General features: G+C 39.4%; 1 protein-coding gene across 1 annotated transcript in view; it reads right to left on the bottom strand.

The window, feature by feature from the left end:
- Positions 1-10,560: 10,560 nt before the first annotated feature.
- Positions 10,561-27,043, bottom strand: part of OTC (ornithine transcarbamylase) — an 83,509-nt gene continuing 67,026 nt past the window's right edge. The window contains exons 7-10 of the mRNA XM_004457647.5: positions 22,852-22,905; positions 22,623-22,772; positions 17,633-17,770; positions 10,561-11,893 (exon numbers count right to left, since the gene is read on the bottom strand). Of these exons, the coding sequence (XP_004457704.1) occupies positions 11,834-11,893; positions 17,633-17,770; positions 22,623-22,772; positions 22,852-22,905 (402 nt within the window). The 3' untranslated portion in view covers positions 10,561-11,833. The remainder of the gene's footprint in view (positions 11,894-17,632; positions 17,771-22,622; positions 22,773-22,851; positions 22,906-27,043) is intronic.

Here is a 27,043-nt window from a genome sequence, read left to right as displayed (position 1 = left end):
AATCTGAGACTTAGAGATGTTAAGGTCTTAGCAAATTCACCCAGCTAATAAGAGGAGAGGAGGGAGTTGAATATGTTACGTACTTATCCTTTATGCTATACTACATTTAAGATGTGATCTCAGGTTGTGGTTGTTCTAGGAGAAAAATGGGGAGATTGGGAGGATGCAAGACACTGAAAGGTAAATAGAAAGGTGAATACAGAGAAGCAGAGAAGGGCAAGAATTAATAAAGGAGTGCATGGGGCTCCCTTACACAGGGGCGCTCCTGCGTGGCAGGGCACTCCTTGTGCGTGACAGCACTGCGTGTGGGCCTGCTCACCACACGGGTCAGGAGGCCCTGGGGATTGAACCCTGGACCCTCCATATGGTAGGTGGACACTCTATCAGTTAAGCCATGTCCGCTTCCCTGTCATAAATTCTTAAATGGTTCAAATTGGGCCAGATATTTGGTTCTCAGCTTTAAAACTATAGATAAAATGTAGACATTTTATCAGTTTGCTGACAGCCAAGTAGACTTTAAGGAATAACTTATACCAACCAAATACATGAGTTTGATGGATAAACCAGATATCAGTATATTCATGTGCAATGACTCAATTTTACAATACATAAGACTCAAAGTTGTCTTCACAGGACACTCCTGATGGATAGATTCTATCAATGGCTTCCCATTGTACTTAGAATTAAAACCCAGACTCTTACCTTGACCTCAGAAGGCCTGCATGGGCTAACTCTTGCCAAACATTCCACATTTGTCTTTTCTCCTCTCTCTCTTACTCACTACACTTTTTCCAAGAATTGCAATAAGACAAGCCCTTTTTCACCCCAGAGCCAACCTGTATGCTATTCTCTCTAACTCTTCCCTTCTACTCTTTACTTAATTATATGGGAAACAGAGATTAAATATCTTAATTTCTTTTGCTGAGCTTAGTTAAAGAAATTTAATTTTTACAAATTATATTTAATGGAAAGCCTTGAGAGGAGGGATATAATCTTATTAACGTAAGTACTGTGAGAATTAATTCAAAGTGTTGTGCTGGTTGTCTCAGTGAGAGAAGGAAGAGAAGTTCAGAGAACGTTTAAATTCCAGTGACCATATAAAAAGGCACCTTTAGAAACACAGCCAGGTGGGGCAAAAGTTTTTAAAGATAAAGATATGTACTCTGTTCCTTGTTCTCTTGTGATCATCTCACTATGTTTACTATTAGTTAATGGTAGGGTGAGACCTTCAGAGAGATGTTACTGCTCCACAACAAGGCTTGTAGATACAAAATGCCTAATGCAACCACTTCTGCTCATAAAACATGTTTGTTATGGAAACTTGTAGTTGTTCACATACGTGATAAAATAGTTTGGTAGTAGGAAATGGAATGGGCTCACAAACTGTAAATGAAGTTACCAGCCCAACAGCTAAACCTATAGCTGTTTAAGAACTGGCACCACCTCAGACAAATCCAATCCAAATCCAGTGTAGTCTCGTCCTTTCAAGTTAGTCTTAGAGATCAGAATGCAGTTTTAAAACCATCTTCTCTGACTTCCTCTCAATACAGCAGTGCTAAAATTAGAGAATGCATCAGTATTACTTGGTAAAAATACTGACTTTGAGACCCCTGTCATAGTGCAAGTTTTCCTCAGATGTTTCTCCAAAACCAGTGACTCTCAAATGTTAATGTGCAAAGGAATCACATGGGGACTTAGTTAAAATGCAGATTATGGTTCAGTAGATCTGGGATGATGCCTGAATGCCCGCATTTCCTACAAGCTCCAAGGTGATGCTGATACTGCTGGCCCAGAGAGCACTCTTTGTAAAGCAAGATTCTTTTTTGTCTTCAGGGACTTAAGGTAGCCAAGTGCGCAGAACTCTGCAGCATCCGTTTCTGATTTAAACCAGAACAACTGGCCTTACTCTGATTTTATCTGTAATATATATTGGGTATCCCCCCAAAAGATCTTGGTGGGAAATTAAAAGTTTTGGATTCACTGTTATAGAGCAAGTTTTGGCTGCACTAACTATGGACACAGCTCATGTTGAAATCTCTTCATCCTACTCACAGCAAGCCATCTGTTTGTTTGTTTTTTTACCTCTACACTGCCAGCTTTGTACCAGGCACTTTGTTAGGCACTGGGGATATAGTAATCAATACATAAACATGATCCCTGCCTTCATGGTACTTCTAGTCTAGTGTAGAGGAGAAAAGCAACCACACATAAATAGATAATGTGATAAGAGCTCTGAGGGAAACAAACAGGGTGCTTTAATAGAGAATAAAGGGATGAAGGGATGGGTACACAATTGGATCAGTGATTCTCAAACTTTCGTGGGTATCAAAGTCATTTGGAGGGCTAACAAAGAATGCAGAGTCTTTGGCTTGTTAAAGTAATGAGGGTCTGGGACTCTGAAGCTTTCCGGGTCTCCAAGATCATTTTAAGGGATCCTGCATGTCAAAACTACTTTCATAATAATACTAGGACATTATCTGCCTTTTTTTGCTGTTTTGACATTTGAAATGATATTGCAAGGCAATGCTGGGTAAAACTGCTGTCATCTTAGCACGAATCAAGGCTGTAGAACCAAACATTGATTGTAGTCATCACTGTCACAAAGGCAGTTAAATAAAAAAGCCAGGTTCACTTTAAAATGTCCTTGATGGATGAAAAGATCAAGATGGTATAGTGGCACTCCAGGATTCCATCCCCCACAGAAGCCTTGAACAACAAGAACTGGCAGGAACATCTTTCTCAAATCTCCAGAAAACAGTTAAAGGACTGAAGTAAGAGAGCAGGCACCAAGTCAAGAAAAAGGTCACTTAAAAGCAGGAGAATCTCCTGCTGCCCCTTACTGGCTAGGCATCAAGCCAGTCCCGGCACCCAGTGCAGTGCCTCGTCCCTGATCCAAGTTCCATAGGGACTGGAATGAGCCTCATGCATGTACTGAGAGCACGTATATTTTTTCCAATCTGTCCGGTGGTAGCCTGAGGGACTTGCCCTCTCAGAACTTGCCTTGCATGTTGAACGCGGCTCACAGAGATCTCATACAGAACGCTGTGGGAGAGCAGTCAAGTGGCTGCCTGAGGCAAGTCTGAAAGTACTTCAAAATAAAAAGTTTAACCAGTGTCCTTGATGAAGCAGTAAGTCAGAAATTATTAATATAAAATTTCTACACTTGAGTATATGTCTTTTAATATTCTGTGTGACGAAATGCAAAGTAAGCATTAAGCTTTTATGTTGGGTGTCTTGAAGAAAAGTGCTGGTCCAGTTGTTTGAGTTATGAGTTGAACCATCTGCTTTTTTCATGGAACACCATTTTTTGTTTGAAAAAACAACTGACAAACAATGATCATTCAGACTTGGGTATCTGGCAGGCATGTTCTTGAAGATAATGAAGTGAGCTTGTCATCTCAACGAAGGCAACTGATATTTGTTGCCAGAGATAAAATCTGAGCTTTCAAGAGAAAATTAGAATTTTGTAAAATTTGTATCTGCTTCCCAATACTTAAAGATGTTTTTAAATAAGTAGCGATAGTACCAAATGTGTTTTTAAATTTTACGTAACAAAATGTGTCACCATTTGGAAGCTCTACATAATTCAGTGAAATAGTAGATTCCAAATGACCAATATGGACTCATGCATGGGTAAGAGAGCCATTCAAAGTGTATGACAGAATAATGAAGTTTAATCTAGCAGTATAGAAAAGTTCTTTGATGTGGTTTCAGATTTCATGTGACAACTAATCTTTAAGGAGCTAACCACATGTGGACTTTTAGTGTAACATCAAAGGATATCAACAATTATGTGAAAGGGCTATTAAAATAGTCCTCCCTTTTCACCTGCACATCTGTGTGAGGTGTGATATTCTTCCTATGCTTCAAACCAACATAGTGCATAGACAGAATGCAGAAGTAGATATGAGAATTCAACTGCCTTCTCTTAAGTCAAATATCAAAGAGATTAGCAAAAGTATAAAACAATGCCAGCCACTCTATTCACTAATTTTAGTTAGTTCCAGAGAATATAATTATTTTTCATAAATATATATTATGGTAACCTGCAATGGGATTTTAAAAAATATATTTTTATTACAGAACTTGTGAACTTAAAAAACAATCACACACATGTGTAGAATTCCCATACAACATTCCCTCACCAACACACCACACATGGTGGAACATTTGTTATAGATTATGAGATAATATCATCAGAATATTATCACGAACTATGGTCCCTAACGTACATTTGTCATGTTTTTTTCCATATCCCCCCTATTATTAACACAATACATCTTTGGCATTGATGCAAGAATACTACCGTCCATAGGTTACATTACTTGTATTTTTCCCATGCTTCTTCACTTCCTTACCACCCTGCGATAGTAATGTACATCCATTCTAGTTCACAGAAGGACATTCTTGCATTTGTACTATCAACCATAATTCCAATCCACCTTTGGGTTTACTGTGTTATTCAGTCCCTAGATTATTCTCTAGCTTTCTTTCAATTGACAAATTAACATTTCTAGCCTATCCTTTTCAATCACAATCCCATTTACAAACCAGCTGCTACTCACTATGTGTTACCATCAACTCTATCTATTTCCACACTTTTTTTTTGGTGGTTCTCCTTTTTTTTAAATTATTCATTTTTTAAAAATACTACATTCAAAAAATATGAGGTCCCATTCAACCCCACGGTCCCCACCCCATCACTCCCCCCACAGCAACACTCTCTCCCATCATCATGACAAATCCATTGCATTTGGTAAGTACATCTCTGGGCATCGCTGCACCTCATGGTCAATGGTCCACATCATAGCCCATACTCTCCCACGTTCCATCCAGTGGGCCCTGGGGGGATCTACAATGTCCCGTAGTTGTCCGGGAAGCACCACCCAGGACAACTCCAAGTCCCGAAAACGCCTCCACATCTCATCTCTTCCTCCCATTCCCCGCACCCATCAGCCACCATGGCCACTTTTGCCACACCAATGCCACATTTTCTCTGTGGACCTTGGATTGGTTGTGTCCATTGCACATCTGTGTCAAGAGGGGGCTTAGATTCCACATGGATACTGGATGCAATCCTCCTGCTTTCAATTGTAGGCACTCTAGGCTCCATGATGTGGTGGTTGACATTCTTCAACTCCATGTTAGCTGAGTTATTTCCACACTTTTAATTAAAACATCTACATCTATTAAGCATCAGTAGACCTTCTCAGCTCTTCTCTTATCTCCTAATAACCTATACTCTACTTTTTAACTCCTTGAGTTTATTTTTAGTATGTAGTTCATATTAAGTCCATACAATAATTGTCCTTTTGTGTTTGAGTTATTTCGCTTAGCATAATATCTTCAAGATTTATCCATGTTATCTTATGTGTCCCAATTTCATTTCTTCTTACTGCAGCATAGTATTCCATCATATGCGTATACCATATTTTGTTTATCCATTCATTGGTTGATGGACACTTGGGTTGTTTCCATCTTTTGATAATTGTGAAGAACACTGGAATGAATATTGGTGTGCAGATGTCTGTTCATGTCACAGTTTTCAGTTCTTCTGGATATAGTCTTAGTAGAGGAATTGCTAGATTATATGGCAATTCTATATTTAGCTTCCCAAGGAACTGCCAAATTGTCTTCCACAGAGGCTGCACCATTTTACAATTCCACCCACAGTGGAGGTGCACTCCTATTTCTCCACATCCTCTCCAACACTTATTGTTTTCTGTTTTTTTTTTAAATAATGACCATTCCATGCAGTGTGAGATGATATCTCATTGTTGTTTTGATTTGCATTTCCCTAATAGCTAGTGATATGGAACATTTTTTCATGTGCTTTTTGGCCATTTGTATTTCCCTTTGGAGAAATGTCTATTTAAATCTTTTGCCCTGCAATGGGATCTTTCATTATTATTTTTAAATGAATTAATAAATACATATTTTAAATTTTTTCTCAGTTTTAGGTTCTAATGTGTTATCTATCAATAGATATATCTCACATAAACAAAAGCTCTTTGGGATCATCATAACTTTTAAGCATGTAGAGAGGTCCTGAGACTAAAAAGTGTGAGAACTGTTACCTTAAGAACAGTTTGAAGATTTCTTCCTAATCCCTTTCCCCTTTATCAGTTAGATCCCAAATCTGGCAATTGCCTCCTGCCCCTAATTTACTTCACATAAATGTACATGCCCCTCACGCCTTCCTAAGCAAACAGTTTAGTCACTTTGATTGGATTTTTAGATTCGATGGCTACCTCTGTTCAGTTTGGCAAAGATTCAGGTCACTCCCCTGAGCAACATGTTCATAAGCCAGTTCCTAGAGGGAGATGGTTCAGCTGCTGGGTTCTGTCAATTTCAGAAGACAAGCTCATTCCTTGCATTTTTGTTTTGCACCAAATATTTACTCATTATCTTTCAGATGATGAGACATAACTGTGTTATAACGAGCTAAAGAAAAAATATAAAGCATTAGAAACAAACAAATAAAAGGGGAACTTACGTTTATTTAGTATTTGTTCTAAACCTGATACTCATATATCTGACTTCATTTAATCCTCCCAACTACTCTATGAGATGGGAATGAAACCCAGATCTCGGTTACTCCAAAGACAGGTTACTAGCCATACGACTTGGGTTGTGTCAAATGCCTTACGATGCTGCTTTATGGATGTGGGGATAAAAACACCATAAATAAGTCTTCAAAACTCATTATGGCAAGTGATTCTCAAAAGTATGATCCCTGGACCAATAGCCTTATCATCCCTAGGAGCTTGTTAAAAATCCAGATTCTCGGGTCTCCTCTCCACCCCCACCAGATCTCCTGAATCAGAACCTCTGGGGGGCTGGGGTCCAGCAAATCTGTGTTAACAAGCCCTCCAGGGGATTCTGATGCATGCTTAAGTTTGAGAACTACTGAAGAATGCCAACACAGCCTCCTGAAGCCAATGTCAAGGGCAGATCAACGACACAGCTGCTGAGGTTGACAATCTAGCAGGGTGATGAAATATCACAGAAATAAATAGAAATATTGTGTCAGTTAACTCAGATCTCCACATATCTGGGAAAAAGTAAATTGGTCTTGCTCCTATCCCATGCAGGTAATAAATTTGTTATGAATTTGAACATGTGACAGGAAAATCACATTTGTTATTTATAATGCTCTGCTGCTTTCTGAGAAGGGCAGATCCTGGTAACTGGAAAATTTTTTGCTTGTTAAGCACAAGCTTGTTACCATTTATCTAATGCCCTCTTAAATCCCTACTTTTTCCTCAATGCCTGAAGGATCAGCAATATGCTACAGAACCTCTGAAAAATCTTATTCATGGATTGTCAGTAAGGTTCCCTAGAAGCAGAGCCAAAGATGGGGATTCTTGGGTAAACAATTTATTGAGGAAGAAGCACTTTCAGGAGAAGCGAAGCAAGGGAAACTGGTTGGAGCAGAGCCAGGATGTGGTCTCAAATGGACACTGGCTTCAGCATGATACCGAAGGGAACTCTGGAGCATGAATTGCAATCCTGACTTGGCCTTACCTTGAGGCAAGGAAGCCAACTTTTGGGACTCTGTGGCAGTCTGATATTATTTACGAATTCTAAAAACAATATTGATTATGTTTGTAAACTAGTGTGGTTCTTCTGGGCATGATAATCCTTTGATTGTTTTAGATTTAGCTGAGATATCTGATTAAATTATGTTAAGATTAGGGCTTTTATTCAACCAAGTCATTAGACTATGTCTCAGCATTGAGTCCCCGCCCCCTTGGGCTGATAAAACAGACTCTCACATGGAAGTAGATATATAGGGAAGAAGAACACAGAGGTAGAGAAAGTGCTTATTAGACAGGATCCTGTGGCCCTGGGAAGAGAGTTGAGCCTGATGGTCTACAATTGGCCTCGTGAAGAGAACAGAACAGCTGAGCCCAGAAAGAAATGAGCACCAGGAATAGAGATGAGCCTTATGCCAGCCTACAGCTGAGATTGGAAGAAGCTGGGATCACAGAGCCTTAAGAGGAAAGAGGAAGACTAAACAAACCCTTGCAGACATAACCTGCCATCTTGCCTCAACACGTGGCAACAGACTTTGGATGAGAAAGAAGCTCTTATATAACCTTGAGTTGGACTCTTCGGGGCCTTGTGATTGTAAGCTTCTACCCCAAATAAACACCCTTTATAAAAGCTAATAGATTTCGGTACTTTGCATCAGCACCCCTTTGACTGACTAATACAGACTCCTATATTAGTCACTCATTGGCTGTGAGCTGCTGGGGCTTGGGTGAGGATGAGAGTAACTTCTTGGTTGAAGTGGCTCTTGGTGGCTGAAACCAGTGCTTCAGAGAAAGGGGCAGCTGTGGACCACTAGCAGTCAACCCTGACAGCAGCTGTGAGAATGGGTGAACCCATGCAAACAGAATCTGGGCAGGGCACCAACAGCATCTATTATGTGGATGCTTTTTGGATCTTTGTTCACATATCTGGGTATGGGTGGCCACCCCCGCCTCAGGTGTGACTTTTCACTGTTTCCCTGACCTCACAGAACCATAGCCCTGGACCAACCCATTTCCCATTCCCCACTCAGCCTATATGGTAAATCAAATCATACATTTATAGGATCGCATATATTTTGCAGAAGGGTATCAAGCACATACCTTATAGAATATATTTCTATCCTAGGACCATTTTGTTATTTCCCAGTTTTTTTCTTTGTAAAATGAAAGGATAGACAAAATTATTTCTAAACCTCATTCTTGTTTTTAAAGATGCATTTGCCTAATAGTTTTTCTCCATCAGGCAATTGTTATGCTCACATTTCCTCTGGGAATGAGTTTCACAAAAGCACTGATTAGAAATGAAGTCTAGTGCTATTGATGTAAGTCAGATACTAGTAAGACTGTGAAAGGTGCTAGCACATGTCAGAGAACTCATTTCCATTTGATCTGACTCAGATGCTCTCATCTATAATTAAAATTAATTTTTCTGGACAATCATTAAGGAGGAATTTTTTAAATACTAAAGAAATGCAAAGTTGATTCTAAAACTCCTGTTGCAGTGCTCTGTGACATGTATTTTCCACACAAAGTTTGACAGGCACTATCATTTCTACTCTGGAGTCTTAAGGAAGTTGTGATAGAAACTGAGTTAAGAAATGCAAACCATCACTGAATTTTCTCTACGTGTTTGTTGGCCTCAAGTACAAGGTGATATTGAAAAATTTTCTGATGTAAATTGTTGAAAGTAGAGCCTATCCCTACCAGATAGTGGCTATTTTGTGTGAATTAAAATACCAATTCAGACATATGAAATACTGAAAAGTGCCCTCTCTGGGTGGACAAATTACAAAAAGCCACTCCTTTTTCCTGGTTGTAGGACTTGTAAGGAGGCACAAGACTTGTAATTGATGTGCAGACCAGGTTTCAACCCTTTCACCTGGGACCTTCGCAAAAGGAACAACTCACACGGCAGTGGTTGTAGGAGTCTTGTCATTGTGACTTGACTGGTGTTTTGTTGTTCAGCAAGACCTTCTGTATTTGTCAAAGGCATTAGTCCTACAGAATTGCTGAGTGGAGCTTTGTCTCAGGACGCAACTCAATCATCTCCACCATCTAGATATTGATGAGAGCTTCCATGACAAACAGGTACAAAAAGAATGCGTTCTGGATACTCTCTCTGTATGTATTCAGCACTCATTTTTATCTCATGAGAAGACTTGCCTTGAATCTTTGGCATGGGACCAGGGGACTCCTGCCATTTTAACTGAGGCTCTAGGATCACGTGTGCAAAAGATCAAATGTGGCAATGCCATGCTGATCTGAGCAGATCTTCTTGCCTGGGATTTTATAATAGTCAAGCCGTTAGCAGAATCTCCATTAGAAATGTCTGATATTGAGTTATTTTTCTAAAGTTTGTTAACTGATAATTGAAAAGAAAACAACTGATAATTCTTCATCAACACTGAGATCACTGCAGTGTAATCACGTGCCGTTTTTACTCCCAGTGTTGCAGGATAGAAGTCCTGAAAGAAATTAACTCTTTGGCCAGTTATATTAATCAAGTGGATAGGAACTATTATGTATACCAGGGACCCAATAGCTCATTGCTTGAGTTTTTGACAATCAAAAAGCAACTATAGTAATACAAATAATGTCTTCTTAAGATGAAATGTTTAAAGGCAAATAAATACCTACAGGTTGGGGCTGATAAGAATGCTAGATTGGATGTGCAAAAAAAAAAAAAAAAGAAAGCTTTGGGGCTTTTTCATGTAAATGCAACTACATTTTGGGCAAGTTATTTCTGATTGAGGGAAGAAGATTATTCCATCCATTTGGTTCAAAGAATAGTCAGGAAAGAGCTGAGGGCTCATCACCATGGGTGATTTGGTAAGTGGAAGGACACTCAGAATTATGTCTTCTCTACATGGGCAGTTCATGGGAGAGATTCAACAATCCATCCACATAGCATCTTCTGGTTACATCATTCCTCTGCTCTCTGCTCAAAGTAGATATCCCACTAAACTTACCTCTCTTTATTTTTAAAGTGCTTCCAATAAATAACAAGGAAGTGAAAGTAACCTTTTACATTTACTAGAAAATTTAATTTTTTTTCTCTACCATCATGAGTTTCCCCAACTCCACCCAAACATGTTTGGTTGCACCTTCACTGCAAATCTCAGTTGTAATTCATCTCTTGCTTGTTTACTTAAATCATCGCGCTCTGCTAAAGAATTTCAGTCAACCAGTCTGGAAATGTTCTTATAATAATAGAGATGGAAGGTAAAGGAAATTACTTTTTTTTTGGTCCTCTGTAAAATGCATTATCATTTGAAAATTCCCCTTAATGCTCTTAACATTTTAACAGAAACACTTAAAATTGTATCATAATGACTCAATAATACAAATTTTGGTCACCCACAAGAGAAATTCAGTTTGAATTTCATCATCATAGTTCAATAATGCAAATTTTGATCACCCAGAAGAAGAACTGGAGGAAAAAAGCTGGCTAAACTGTGGCAAATAGTATATCTTTGGAATTATCAAGTGAGCAGTGTGAGTAGATGCATGATAAACACATACGTGAAAAAAATTTTAATTGTTCCTGCTAGGGAATTTACACCTAAGGAAATGTCACTCTCTAGTGCATCTTATGTTCCTAGCTAGATATCCATGGTTTTAGCACTTGCTTACAAAGGTTTCTTTAGGCTTGTAACATTATGTATTCATTACAGAAAAGAGAGGTATAATCTTGAGAGACAGCCCCCCTCCACAAATGATTGGAAAACAGTTGTGTTTGGGCACTGTTTTCTAAGAATTTCATCATTTTCCTCCACAAGTGAAATTCTGCCTACCTCATTGGCCTGAAAATCACACTACATCTGCAAGATGGATCACTTGGCCTCCTCATTGGTCCTGGGGGACATGAACACAGCCCAGAGATCTACCAGCAGCTGACTGCCTGGTTAATATTTACTTATAAATTAACGTGGGTGATAATTCATTAAGGTAATAATCATAGCTTATATTGAATGGCTTAGACATTATGCTTTATGAACACAGCATTTTATGTTTCATTGAAGCACATGTATAAGATTACTAAAGTGATACCCAACTGTAACTCAGAAATTGTGAATTAGAGAGGGAGTTTAAACCAAGTCAAGCCATGTATTACAGTGCACCACATAGCTTAAGGACTTCAGCAAGGGTTTACAATGGCGAAGCAACATCACAAAATTCACCCATGCCATGTAGTGGGGATTTGTTTATGTCTTAGATTCTCTTCTCCTTTCCCCAGAAACTGTCTCATTCTGTAATAGAAGAACACCGTTTCTCTCTTGACAAGCATCACAGCATCAAAACTTTGGCTTCTTGAGCTGAGGTGAGTAATCTGTCAGCAAGGACACCATGACAGCCTGGATGACATATCAGAAAAAAGGACAGAAAGAAATGGATAAATATTAGCAACAGTCTGCTTAGAGACCTAGAGAAGGAGAACTAGGTTGCAGTTTTCAAGGCTTACAGATAAAATGTGTTTTCCCAAGGAAATGTTAAGGGAAGAGTTCTGAATTAATATTTATTTTTATTTGGACACAGGAAAGCCAAGAGGGATCAGGCTGACCTAAATATACAAACACTGCGCTTACTCAGACTTCATTCAAGGAATAGTGGGTGGGAGAACTGGCACAAGAAGATACCATGGTTATAGCCGTGATGGGATTTTTCAGATATATGTGATACCTAGGTGTTGACTCGTTATAGAGAGACAGAATCCTTCCCACCCCAGTTCCTCATGTTTACATTGTGGTATGGTCACTTGCAACTTAGAGAAGTTTAGGATAAATCAAAAGTAGAGTATTACAAGTAAATCATTTGGGATGAAAAATAATGCCTACTATCTGAATCAAAGTCTTCCTGAAAGAGCACTAGCATCATAGCCACGAGTATAGCTTCTCCTTACTCTGTCAACTTCCACAATCGTGGCAAATAGTAATAATACCAGAAACAAGGACAATAAATGTTTAGTGAGTGAGTGCTTACTCTGTACCAGGCAGCATACTAATTCCCTTACCATGTGGAACTCAGCCGGTCAAGAAACATTTTCCAAACCCTGTGCTAGGTGCTCTGGTGAGCTAGAGAGAAATGTCCACACCTGATCACATTTAATGTAACATCGTTCTACATAGTATGTTCTTTTTTAGAAAAAGGTTTATTTTTATTTATTCCCCCTCCCCCTGTTGTCTGCTCTCTGTGTCCATTTTTTAAATAATTTATTTATTTTTTATTTTTTTATTTCTCTACCCTCCCCCCACCCCCAGTTGTCTGTTCTCTGTGTCTATTTGCTGCATCTTCTTCTTTGTCTGCTTCTGTTGTTGTCAGCGGCATGGGAATCTGTGTTTCTTTTTGTCGTGTCATCTTGTTGTGTCAGCTCTCCGTGTGTGCAGCGCCATTCCTGGGCAGGCTGCACTTTCTTTCGCACTGGGCGGCTCTCCTTATGGGGCGCACTCCTTGCACATGGGGCTCCCCTACGTGGGGACACCCCTGCGTGCCAGGGCACTCCTTGCACATATCAGCTCTGCGTTGGGCCAGCTGCACACGGGTCAAGGAGGCCCGGGGTTTGAACCGCGGACCTTCCATGTGGTAGACGGATGCCCTAACCACTGGGCCAAGTCCACTTCCCCTCTCTGTGTCCATTCACTGTGTGTTCTTCTGCATCTGATTGCATTATCCCGTGGCTCTGGGAAATTGTGTCTCTTTTTTGTCGCGCTATCTTGTTGCATCAGCTCTCTGTGTGTGTGGCACCACTCCTGGGCGGGCTGTGCTTCTTTCATGCAGGGCAGCTCTCCTTGTGGGGCACACTCCTTGCACATGGGGCACCCCTAGGCGGGGGCGCCCCTGTATGGCACAGCACTCCTTGCACACAGCAGCACTGTGCATGGGCTGGACTACCACACTGGTCAGGAGGTTCTAGGGATCGAACCCTGGACCCTCCATATGGTAGATGGATGCTCTATCAGTTGAGCCACATCTGCTTCCCTAGTATCTTCTTAATAGAAGAATAATTTCTACATGAGGAAATCCATCTTTAGAACTACTGACAGGGCAGAACTTGATTTGAGCCCAGGTTTCTCTGACTCAGCTCTTAAGAAGTAGGTTTACTGCCTCTCAGACACTTACTTAACCTTTCAACCCTACTGTATGAATACTGGGACCACATCCCATATTCCTAGCTGATATCTGATGTGCCTGCCTTATATTACAAAGGTGGTCAGTGAATGTATTTATTAAACAGTTGCTACTTGCCAGGCACTATTCTGAATGCCTTACATGCATCATAATATTTAATATCCTTACTTACTGTATGAGGTGGTAAGAGATATAAAATGCAAATGAGAAACTGTGATCTAACGAACTTTCTTGAGTAATGGTCATAAGAGGTGGCTCTGCAATCCAAATGTAGCTTTGCCTGTTTGTAGAACCTGACTACCTCTAATCCTCACACCCTATGAAGTTGTTTCTATTTTGTCCCCATTTTTCATATGAAGAAGCTGTGCTTAGAGAACTTAAGGTGCTTGCCAAGGTCACATGGAGAGCCACGATTTTAACCTCTGTCTGATTTACAAAGCCTATGTTCTGAAAACAATGCCTTGTATTGCTGCCAGGCTACAGATATTTATGGAGCACATATTAGGGTCTGTGTCAGACACCATTTTAAAGGTAATGAAGAACAAAAGTGACAAGTTCACTGCTCATATGAAAGAGTTTCCATTTTAATGGGTCGGGCAGGGGCTGGCAACAAACATAAAAAAGAAAATTCCAGGTAGTGATAAAGGTCATTAGAAAATAAAATAGGATAATTGGATAAAGAGAGGCTGGGGAACCACTTAAGATTTGGTGGCCAGAGAAGAGGGAAGATCTTGCTAAAGGAGTGACACTGAAGGTGAAATCTAAATAAAAAGAAGGAAGAGGAAGGCCAAAATCCGGGAAAAGAACATTCCAGGAATACCTTCTTGGACATCAACCAGGCAAAATCTGTTAAGACTTTTTATGGGTTCCTGGAATCAAGTTTTGTTTGGTTTTGTTTTAATGGTTATTGCACATGTCAAACTTATTTTCTCATCAAAAACTTAGAAAGTCAACTTGGAGTGGGATTGCCAGATGTATTTAAACAAAGAAACAAATACAGGACATCCAGTTAAATTTGAATTTTAGGTAAGTAACAATTTGTTTTTTACTGTATGTCCCAAACATTGTATAGGACATATTTATACTTAAAAAAAATTAGTCACTGCTTATCTGAAATTCAAATTTAACTGGTCATCCTGTATTTTATCTGGCAACTCTAACTTGGAGAAAAGTAATAGACTATAAAATACATGAATTGCATTGGCAATGATATGTATTTGAGGATCATCCATATTGCAGTGCTTCAAAGTGTCAGCTTTTTGCAGTTTCCCTTTAGGATACTTTAGTTCCACAGTAAAATTTGCAGGCAGGGGAAAAAATCCGGCTGACATTTTGTGAGTACTACAGCCTTGCTAATTACGGAAAAACCCTAAAACAAGCTTTATAGGGAGGAAAAGGTGGTTTGTTTTGTGTTTTCAACAAAAGGATCCGAAGGCCTGTGCACAAAGTAGAGAATTAAGTGATTACTAGAATGATCTGAACAGCGCTGCTTGAAACCACTCAGCATGGAGCATGGAGGCCTTAGAAAGCTACTCTGAGTGCTAAAAGAAGGCACCTTTGCTTTAAAATGTTGTATGGTTTAAGAACAAGCCCTTTACTCTCTTTTAGTTATATACTTTATGTCCGTTTTTACAAACATCTCAGAACTGGGGGCAGACTGTGTCTTGTGGGAAAAAGAGTTTCACTTGTTCTATTGTAGATGTTGTAGTTGTTACCTATTATTTAGATGGTGTTGCAATTCTAATAGCAAACAGCTACTAGGTAGTTCCAATAAATATATGTGGAAACTAGGGTCGAGGCTCTCAGTTCCAGAAACTGTGAGTCCCCTGGTCCCATCTTTATCTCCTCTCTTGTGTCTCTCCTCTCTCTGTCCTTCATTTCTGTTAAGTTCTGTGCTGCCTTCCCTTTGAGACAACCAATCGTTGAGCTGATCTCAACAGTGTCTTTTTATCTTCCCCCTGATTTCAAATGAAATTGTGTACACAGAAATTATTCTCTAGAAGAATGCTGTTCAATAGAACTTTCTGCAATGTTGGCAGTTTTTATATCTGAGCTGTCCAATATGGCGGCCACCAGACACATGTAGCTTCTGAGTACTTGGAATGTTGTTACTGTGGCTGAGAAACTGAATATTCAATTTTATTTTATTTTAATTAGCTTAGATTTAGATTTAAATAGCCACATTCAGTTAGTTCCTACCCTATTGGACAGGGAAGTTCTAGAGGAAAATGAATATTGTGCTTTTAGCACATCCCAGAAAAATCTATCACAGCAGTGCCAAGCCTAAAGGCCATTTCAGTAAGATGTCTATGAATAATTTCTTTGCCTATAAAATAGGAATTTGGTCTAGATAGTCTCTAAGATCTCATCCCACTTGAAAATGCTATGCTTCTATGAACTGTATGTCCAGGAGACTAAAATGCACATTAAAGTTTCAGAAGCCCTGGTCTAGTGACTTGGGAATGGCCATTTTGACCAAAGTTAGTGTCTTAGGGTGGCAAGCTGGAAAGACATAATCATGGAAAAGTCATCCCTGTTATTAGATAAGACAAACTTAGACATAATATACAAGCTTCCATTGCCAAGAGAGTCTTGATTGGCTTTCAAACAGGTACATTGGACCTTGACCCCTTGCTGGCCATTGTATAGATAAGCAATGAAGAGTATAATAAAAATATTCACAATGTATTAGGCACCACTTTAAATGCTTTACATGTATTATTTCAATGCTCACCATAACCCTATCCTCATTTACAGATTAGTTAAATAGTTAGTAGACACTCCTTTCCAGCTTTTCTCTGCTCCAGAGGTAGAAAGAAAGCTAAAAAACTACATTTTCCAGACTCCCCTGCAGCTAGGGTGCAAGCATGACACTCAGATTCATCCACTCAAGATTTGCATACATAAATGAGCAGCCTGAAGTAGAAGACATGCTCTGGGAGATTGGAGCTTCTGGCTCAGCTGGGACAGCTCTAATGAAGTATCTGGCATCTAGTTCCAAGGTGCCAGGCTGTGGGTGGCTACATCAGTGGTGTTTTGGCTACAAAAGAACCATAATATTGTAGGGCAATTTTCCTAATTGTGTTGTCCCTGGCTGTGTGGTGTCCATGAATCATTTCCTGCACCCTCTTTCCCAAGAGATTCTGGGAGTTACTTATGTCTTTTAATAAACCTCATTCCTTTAATCTACCTAGGGTGGACTCTATTGTTTACAAGTAAGAACCTGGATGGTACAGTAATTGAGACCAGTTAAACCATTAAAAGCTAAAAAATGGTGAACGTAGATTTTGGTATGTGAATACTCAGTTTTCCAGAGAAGAAGGAAACATTTTGGATATTGTAAAGCAGATACTTAAGGTTAATATTTCCTATACAGGGACAGTGATGTAGATGAAACTAGTAGCTTTATCTTAAAGGTACCAATACTTTTAAAGAGCAGTTTTGCTGTGACTTTGGGAAACGACCTATGTCCAAAAACCAATGTGCCTGTATCGCTACAGACAAGTAGAAAACTAAAACTAAAACAGAGTTATTCATGAAGGAGAGATGAAAGGAGAAAAAAGATAAGGAAGGCAATATGATTCTGAGTGCCCATTTTGTGCCAGGCTCTAAAATAGGGGCTTCTATAAAAGTGAATAGAGAGATTCTAAAATAAGAATTGTACAACTTAAAATGATTGACAGACAGTGGTGGCTGGAGCTTAGGATCATTAAGAGCAGTAAGAATTTTGATTAAAATAGATTCATTTGGAAGGAGGTCAATTTTACTCATTTAAAGATACACCTAGTGTAAATGCTAATAAGCAATAATGAACTACCATGAACTCTCTGGGAAAAATAGATCCCATAGGCACAAGCTATACAGATGGATAAACTTGACTGCTTTTAATTTATAAAAAGTCCTGAACAACCAAGCTGGGCCCATTCAGAAAACACCTACTTCTCCTCCATTCCCCATTTGAAGCTTACCATGATTGTCCACTTCCTATTTTCAGCCTCTGGGAACACTAGTGATCGTGGAGAATAAAACACTTCGTCGTCTACTTCTTCTGGCTTTCTGGGCAAGCAGTGCAAAAATGTCCAGTCAGAGGCAGCAACTTTAGCCGTCTAAAGAAGAGAGAGGGATAAGACCAAACTTTGACTATTATATGTGGCAATCATATTTGTCTTTTTCATTATTTAAAAACACATTTGGGGCAGCAGAGGTTGAGCTCTCACCTCCCGCATGGGAGGTCCCAGGTTCGGCCCCTAGTGCTTCCTGAAAAAAACAAAAACAAACAACAGGCAGAACAAATGAAAAACCAACTCAGGGAAGCCCATATGGTTCAGTGGTTGAGAGCTTTCTTCCCACATATGAGGTCCCGGGTTCAATCCCAGACCCCCTCCCTGTACCTCAAGAAACAAACAAACAAACAAAAAAATTTGCGTGGGGTCAGAATACAAAGAAAGAGAGAAAGGGGCAGGGTGAGGGTTTTAGCACAAGGCAGCCAGGAAAAATGTATATGGTACTTTCAATTTATGGGACTTTATAGTCAGTTTTTGAGTTGAAAGAGAATCACTCCAAGTTAAATCACTAACTCATATTTATGGTATTCTGCCTGGTGGGATAGTGGGTATTTTGGTAATAAACTCTACTAGTGTAATTAATATGTGACTGATAGCAAAAGTCATAAATTTTACCCTAATATAAAAAAGTGGCTTTTATATGATTATGTAATATTTTGAGCTTATCTTCAAGCTATAGTTTTCAGCACTTGAAGCATACTTAGTCATTAGTTAAAACCATTTTTGAAAAATAGCACTGAGGCAGGAATGCATGAAACAGGATTATGCACACTATGCACTGGATGTTTCATTTTAATGCAAATGTACTAGCAGTTTTAATTTTCTCCAACAGTTAATTCTTGAAAGTTATATTTTTCCACTTGTTACCATTGCTCTTTTACAGATTCAAAATTACATTCTTTCATACTTTATTACCTCAAAATTACTTTCTTTGATTCTTACCTTGGACTATATGATAACCTATTTCCCCAATGTAAGAGAGTTAGACTCATTTATAATTTTCCTACACAGGATTGTTCTACCCCTTTTATTTGAACCTATAATTAGCACTGTACCCATTAAATATATGTCCCAGAGACTTAAATCTTCAGTCTGTTTATATGCCGGTTGAGCCCTGAATCTCAGCAGAGTTGCAGCCAACACCTACTCTCCAGTTCATCGAACTGACTCAGGACAACTAAGAAAAGGATGATGATGGGCAACCTCTAATCCTAAAGCAAAGAGTATCTGCAACTCCAAGCAAAACAGGTCCTTCCATTTGCCCCATAAGATCTAAGCCCCTCTCAGTCTGAAGCAGAGTGGGCATTACCATCCCCAAATCCTTAAGATTGAGAAATGATTAAACATAAGCGGGGAATGCAACTATGGACGAAAGTAGACGTACCATTATTCTAGTAACGGAAGAACTTGTAACATTGATATAAAGATAGAGATTCTAAGGAGAGGGGATGGAAGAATAGGTGTAACATGGAGCATTCTTAGGGCATTGGAATTGTTCTGCATGATAGTGCAATGACAGATACAGGCCATTATACATTTTGTCAAAACCTATAAAATTGTATGGTGCAAAGTATAAACCATAATTTAAACTATAGATCTTGGTCAGTAGCAATGCTTCAAATTTTTGCTCATCAATTATAACAAATGTACCACACTAATGTAAGATGTTATTGTATTACTCAGCTAAAGGGGTGCTGATGCAAAATACCAGAAATCTGTTGGCTTATATAAAGGGTATTTATTTGGGGTAGAAGCTTACAGTTACCAGGCCATAAAGCATAAGTTACTTCCCCCCTTCCCAGGGCTTGTTTCTTTCTGGGGTCAGCTGCCCTGTTCTCTCCACAAGGCTAGGTGTAGACTCTCAGGCTACTGGCTCTGTCTCTCCCCCTGGAGCTCAGTTCTTTCTGGGCTCAGCTGCTCTGCTCTTCTGTGTGCTTACTTTCTGGGCTCCAGCTCAAAACTCCAATTAACTCCTGTGCCTTGTCGTTTTCTCTGTGAGTCCCTGCCCACCAAGGGGGCAGGGATGCAACATTATACTTATGTGGCCCAATCAAAGCCTTAATCATTATTTAATCAAGTAAAAGTGAAACCTCTAGTAATTGTTTTGTGTTTGTTTGTTCAATGTCAGTTTATATTTTGATACCTCTGGATGGTGATATAAATTAATAAATAAAAATTTCTAAGAGTTCTATTCAAATGGCCAAAAATTAAATAAGTGCTTATATTAATACTTAAGTTTAAATGTTAATGGGATCGCTACAATGATAAAAAAATGTAAGTCTTAATTAATGAAATTACTATGTCTCTTCATAAAAAAATGGTTCTTGCCTAAGTTGAAATGAATAGTTTATTTTTATTCACAAAATAAAGGATGTAAAACTTGAAAAAAAAAAAGTGAAACCTCTAAATCCAATATAATCTAATATGCCCAGAGGGACAGCCCAGTCTACAAACATAATCCAATAACTATTTTTGGAATTAATAAACAATATCAAACTGCCACAGTTATTAATAAGGGAAAATGTTAGAAGGGGAGGGGATGAGGTATATGGGAATTCCCTATATTTCAATGTAAATTTTTTGTAATCTAAAACTTTAAAAATAAAGTTTATTATATGAAAAAAATTACTTCCTTTAAACTAAAAGTTTATTTTACCTCTCACCTTAGCTCTAGGTTTAGAACCTCCTGAGTTTCTAAAATACTGGCAATGTGACATGCTTAGAAAGGAGTAAAATTTATGCCAGTCATAATTCAGTGAAATGACTGTCTCTCAAGTCTTCAGCTCTGGCACTGGGAAAACATCTAGAACTGGTCAAGGTAAGCCTGAGATAAACCACAGGCAATTTAAAATATCTCCATGAAAATATTTGTCACATGACAAGGGATTATCCATGATATGTGAAGAGTTCCTATAACCAAATAGAAAAAAAAAGACAAAAAGAAACAATAGAAAATGGGCAAAGGATATGATAGCAATTTACAGAAAAAGAAATGCAAATGGCCAATAGACATGAAAAGATGCTTAACTTCACTAATAATCAAGGAAATACAAATTTTAAAGGGCATGAGATACCATTTTCCTTCAGATTTACAAAACTTAAATATGTAAGTAACAACTGAGAATGGAGTGTGGGGAAAGAACTCTCACAGCTGTGGGAGAATAAATTGTTAATCCTTTCTGGATGGGCAATTTCCCATCTCCCATATTTAAAAATATATATGTCAGGTATATATCAGGAAGCAGATGTGACTCAAGCGATTGGGCTTCCATCTACCATATAGTAGGCCCAGGGTTCGATATCCAGGGCCTCCTGGTGAGGGCAAGTTAGCCCGCGTGGAGTGCTGGCCTGAGCAGAGTGCTAGCCCATGCAGGTGTGCTGGCCCATGTGGAATGCTGACCCACATGGAGAGTTGGCGCAGCAAGGAGACGCAACAAAAGGAGACACAGAGGAGAGACAATAAGAGACTCAGCAAACAAGGGAGTGCAGGTGGTGCAAGAATGCCACCTCTCTCTCACTCCAGAAGGTCCCAGGATTGGTTCTCAGTGTCGCCTAAAGAGAAGACAAGCAGACACAGAAGAACACACAGCAAATGGACCCAGAGAGCAGACAATGGGTGGGTTTGGAGGGGGGGGTGGGAATAAATAAATCTTTTTTAATATTATATATCACCTCACCCAGAAATTCTTGTTCTAGGTATCGATTCTCCATTAATACTTGTGCAAAGAAATCTGTATAAGGATGTTCATTGCAGCATTCTTTGTAATTGAGATAATTGTAAATAGCCTAATTTGTCAACAGGGAACATTTAAAGTAAATTATAGTCAACTGTATCTAAATGAATAGACAAGAAAAATCTCTTTAAGATGTGTTGCAGAAAAATTAAGTCAAAATAATGTGTGTGTGTGTGTGTGTGTATATATATATATATATATAAAATGAAAAACCAGTAGTTGCTTATGTGTATAGGCTTATATGTAAATGCACAAAAAAGGCCTGCAAAGAGATACATCAAACTGGTAAACAGTGACTACCTCTGGGAATAGTCACTGTTAAGAGGATAGGGGAAAGAGATATTTTCATGCATCCATTCTACTCGACATCTTAAAAATAAAGAGCTTGCATTCTTATATTACTTTATCAATAAAATATTTGTTGAAATTGCTTAATCCTTCTTGCCTCCAAAACAAACTAGTTACTCTGCTCAGGAAATCCCAGGGTGCACCTGACTTTTAGGGTATTCCTCCAGAACAGTGGTTCTCACAGGATGGTCCCTGGCATCACCTGGAAACTTCTTAGAAATGCAAATGCTTAGGCTCTGCCCTAGACCTGCTGAGTCCCTAACTCTGGTGTTGGGGTCCAGATATCTGAGCTTTAACCAATCCTCCCAGTGATTCTAAGGCATGGTCAAGGTTGAGAACCACTGGTCTAGATCTTAATAGAAAGTCTCAGATTGGATTAATTCCCCCCTGGGAATGCCCTGGAGGGAGTTAGCAAAATTAAACCGGATATTGGGGTCCTAAGAAAATAGAAGCAAAGACTAGCCTGAGGAGAATAGTTATGGGGCTTTTCTTACAGGGAAATGGAAGAAACAGGAGTAACCTAATGCTTCTAAACACAAAGAGTAAAGCATTCCAGTGCCTTGATCACTGTGAGAGGGGGAAGCCTGCTTCTTTTTTTGCCTAGGTTTCAGATTCCTTCATCCAACACAAAAGTGTTTTCCAAAGGACATAGCTAATCTTCAGGAGGAGGGAAATCCCTGGGGGATACAGACAGTGAGTCCTTTATAGAAAATGAAAGGACAGCCTGCTTTCCCCAAAGTGAATGAGTGATTAGATGGTTCTGGCCTTTATGGATGGAATTAATGAACCTTCAGAGAGGCATCAATTTGTACCTTCATTGTAACCTGGTAACCTTGGAAAGCCTGGAGCCGCTTTTTCTTCTCCTCTTCTTGTCCCATGCTTATCCAAGTGTCTGTAATTAATACATTGCCTCCACGCGCTGCTTCCAATGGATCATTTGTCAGCGACAGCTTGGTACCATTCTAGCATACATAAACGTGCTGGTTAGACAACTCATGGGACAGAGAAAGGCAATTACAGCTTTACATATAAGGCACATACCTCCTTGGCATACTGCTCTGCTAACATGGTTATACTAGGATCCGGCTCATAACCCTGCAAGGGGAAGAATTTGATTGTTATTTAGGTAATTTTATCATACATGTTTTCTTATACATATATTTTCTTTTCAACAAAACCCCCCTCCCTCTTTCCTTTTTTTTTAGCTTTAAGATGCAACCAAATCATGTTCAGTAGAATGTGATTTTTACATCTAGACTTTCCAAACTTAATAGTACCTTTGGGAACTTAGAAAGGTAACCAATTGTCCCATCTTTCTTTAATCGTCTTTGACCTCTTTAGTCATAAAGACAATCATCGGGTGTGGGGTTTTCTAGCTCTCAGCAGCAGGTCTTTATGTTCCTCTAATAGCTTAGGACTATATACATAGTTCTACAACCTAATGCATTTTTGAGTTAGAGCGTTTCCACATGCTGGTTTTTTTTTTTTTTGTCTGAAATGCTTTTCTTTGCCCACTCCACATGGATAATGTGCTCAGGTCCCAGCTCAAACGTCTCCTCCTCAGAGAAACCTTCCTTGCCCACCCAGCAAATACTCACTGCCCACATGCACACAGCCTGTTTTCTTGCATCCTGCAGCAAATATTCTGATTGCAGGGCACTTCCTTTGAAGTGGCATTTATACAGCAAGTACACAGTTTCTGCTAAGATCGTATGCTTCTCTAGAATGCTTTGGGAAGGGCAGTGTACGAACTAGGGTGAGGCAAGCGAGGCACCTAGGGCACAACATTTAAGGAGGCACTCACTCTTAGAGTCCTCCCAGAACGGTTCTTGTACTCTAGGCGCCTCCTTGCCTCACCTTAGTCCCAATCCTGGGTGAGAGGACATTATGGGGGCAGAGCCCTTGAAGCTGTTCCACACTCCCTCGGGTAGCCTCACTGCCTCCGTGTTCACCCTCCAATCTGTTCTGTACCCAGCAACAAGACTTGTTTTCTTTGAAGCCTCTGATATTTACTAGTTTCTTAAGTCAAATCCAATTAAAAAGCATCAAGGCTCCCCGCCGACATACCTGGCTTCTGTCTCTTTTAATCCTCAGCAACTAGCTGCACCAAACCTGCTTCTTGCTGTCTCTGTACACGTCTTGCCCTCTTCTGCCACCACAGCCCTTCACCCTTGAACACCTCCCCCCTTGACCCCCCTGGCATCTTCCTTGGAACTTGTCATCTTCTCCTTTGTCTGAGCTCTAGCCCAGCCTCACCTCCAGATCCTCCAGATGAAAGTTCTGTCCGTTCAGACACCATAATTATCCTCACCTTCCTTCATCCTTCTTATTTTCCTGAATTCTTAGCACTTTTTTTTAATGAGTTGAGTTTTAAAAATTCTCGGTGGAACATTGTGGTAGATGTTATGATGTGCTCTTCAGATCGCCCTTCATGAATAAAGGACTTACTTCCCAGCTGCCAGGAGAGCTGCCAGAAGATGGCCCTCAGCTCTCCACCCTCTTTGGGCACTGCCCCAGTTGCAGAGTCTCCTCACCCAAGGTCAACACCCTTCCAGGGCAACCCACATCCAAGGAAAACCGGACTCCCTCCTCCCAACTCAGAGCAGCTCTGCATGGCCATCCCAGATCTAGAACTCTCCACAGATTCAACTGAGACCTTCATTGGGCCTGCATGGTAGCTTGGATTCCACCCCAGGGCTTTTTATCCTTTCTTATTCTACAGACCTCTTTGCCAGTCAGGTGAAAACCACAGACCCCTTACTAAGTCCACACTATACTGTGTATTATTTAATAAATACATCACACCTGCACCACCACATCCCCACAAGAATTTTTTTTTTGAATTTCAATTCAAGCTCACATACCCCTTGTTAAGAACCCCTGCTCTGCCCACTCCTGCTTCCTTTCTCTCCCTTCCAGAGGTGTTGATCTGAAGGGCACTCCCTGATAAACATCCAGCACACTAAACTCTGCCTCAGAGCCTGCTTCCTTGGGAAGATCAACCCATGACAAGTACGTCCAGGTTTATTGGTTTGCAAGGGTGATCATTTGCACATAGTTGTCTTTGTCTAGCATAGTTCTTTTCCTCATTACAAAATTCTTGAGGAATGTAACAACTCAGATATTAATAACAATGATTGCATATATATGAGCAGATATACCACCCACCAACAGTCAAAAATCCGGGAGTCTGGTTTATATGGGATTTGGTGAAGGTAATTAGTAAAGGCTTCCTACTTAGTAACTCATGCTGTGAACAGTCATACTGGTAAACAGAAATGAAGAGATAATAGCTCAGGGGCATCCTGCCCTGAAAATTTAGCCTTTCCTTTGGAGAGCATAATCATTCTAAGAGAAGGAATCAATAAGTACTTAGAGCCAACAAAGAGGTCTGGAAATTAGAAAATCATCCAACCTTGCATGCATCGGCCACAGCATAGAATAAGGAGATGAATTCTTTACCCACAGCTCAGCTTCCAATACTCAATCACTCTTTGGCCTTTACATAAATATTAAAACCAGATGAAGAATGTGATTAACAAACCCAATTCAATCTAAATATTCATTTAGAACAATGTTCAAATCATAATCATCAATACTTTACAGAATAACTTTACAATCATGGACAAAACGATTTTTTCTTGAATGTGTAAGTTATTCTTGGTTGAAGAATGGGGAAACAGATTTATCAAGGCGTTGGAAGCTTTTCAGTGTTTCTTAAATCTACAATAAATCTCATAGTTTTATCTTTAAAGGAAATAGATCTAATAACTGAAAACTTATCAATTGAGGGAACTACTTCTGTACTATTGGACTTTCGAGAAGACTTTCTAAAACTTATTGCCACCGAGATTTAACTGGGTTTTAGTACACTTTATCATTTAAATGAGTTTCTGCATAAAAACCATACCGAAATTACTCTGTAATACTGGAATTTTTCCTTTGTTGTTCATAAAGTATCTAACATGCAATAAAATGTTTAAACCGTATATCTCCCCAACAGAAAAAAACCTTTCCCCAAACACCTTATCCTAGGGACAGCTATCATTAATGTATGTTTTACCAGTAAAAACCAAATGCAATAATAGTTTGAATACATGCTGAGCCTTTCTTCAAGGTATATTTGTAGCTTGAAGAAAGTTTCACTTTCCATAAAATGAAAAAGGGCCATCTTAAATACATATATCAGATCTGACCCTTTATTTTTGGTTCATGCTGAATGAAAGGGGAGAATTATCTATTGTAAGGGTTATCTCTCTGAGTCCCCAAAGTTCAATATAATAGTGTAGCTTCCAATCTGGCTGTTGCCTATGCCCGCCATTTTTCTACGGCAGGGTGCATTGACCCAAACTGGTTCAGCAAGAACGCTAGGGAAACAGCATTTTGTTACATTTTGATTCGATGCAGCAGACACTGCTGGTTCTCTATTCATATGCCCTCAGAGAATCCCTTGTTACTGCTTGTTCCCTCACCTGATTTCAGTGTGCTTTCAATACCTAGGACTGTGGGGAACCTGGCCCAAGACACTGAGGGTGGGTGTGTGTGGAAAGTGCAGGAGATCCTCCAGGATTCAGGTGTTTCCTATTGGAGAAATTCATCTCTTAATCCTCATGGTGTAACTCATGTTTTCCAGTGGTCAACAAATACCTCAAACTCAAAAAGCAGATGCAGGAAGGAATTTTAAATTTTTGTATGTTCAGCACTGGATGGCTTAGCTTATCCGAGTGTACCACAGTAGTGGCTACTGAGATAACGGCAAACACATGCTTGGTCAGAAATACAATAATTGTAAATAGTGTTGACTTCATGAGAAGCTGAATTTTATCTTTTACCATAAATCAAATGGTTTCTATTTAGCGACGTTTTCCCTTCAAAAGACTCCTGATAAGACATTAGTGACCAATGAGAAACATAATGGGGGAAAGAATTCAGTAGAGATGGGGTATTTGAGAGGTTTTGTGCTGATCTTTCTGGACTGGTTTGTGTGTGAATCTTTTCTAAGGTTAATATTTGCCATCCAAAAAGCCTATTCATTTTGAATGGGGCTGGGCGTATCTTAACACGGGGCTTCTCTTAAGGGGATCTGCACTTTAAAACATTTTTAGTATATATATTTTATGTATGTATTTATTTATGTATGTATGTGTTTATAACATATAGAGATGAAACATTTACATGATAAGAAATTCCAACCGTATGGTGGGGTAACCATGAAAATAAAAATAGTCTCCTT

The sequence above is a fragment of the Dasypus novemcinctus genome, chromosome X, assembly GCF_030445035.2.
Source record: "Dasypus novemcinctus isolate mDasNov1 chromosome X, mDasNov1.1.hap2, whole genome shotgun sequence".
Classification (NCBI taxonomy): Eukaryota; Metazoa; Chordata; class Mammalia; order Cingulata; family Dasypodidae; genus Dasypus; species Dasypus novemcinctus.
The sequence above is the reverse complement of the archived record's forward strand: the minus strand, read 5'-3'. Positions and strand labels throughout refer to the sequence as shown.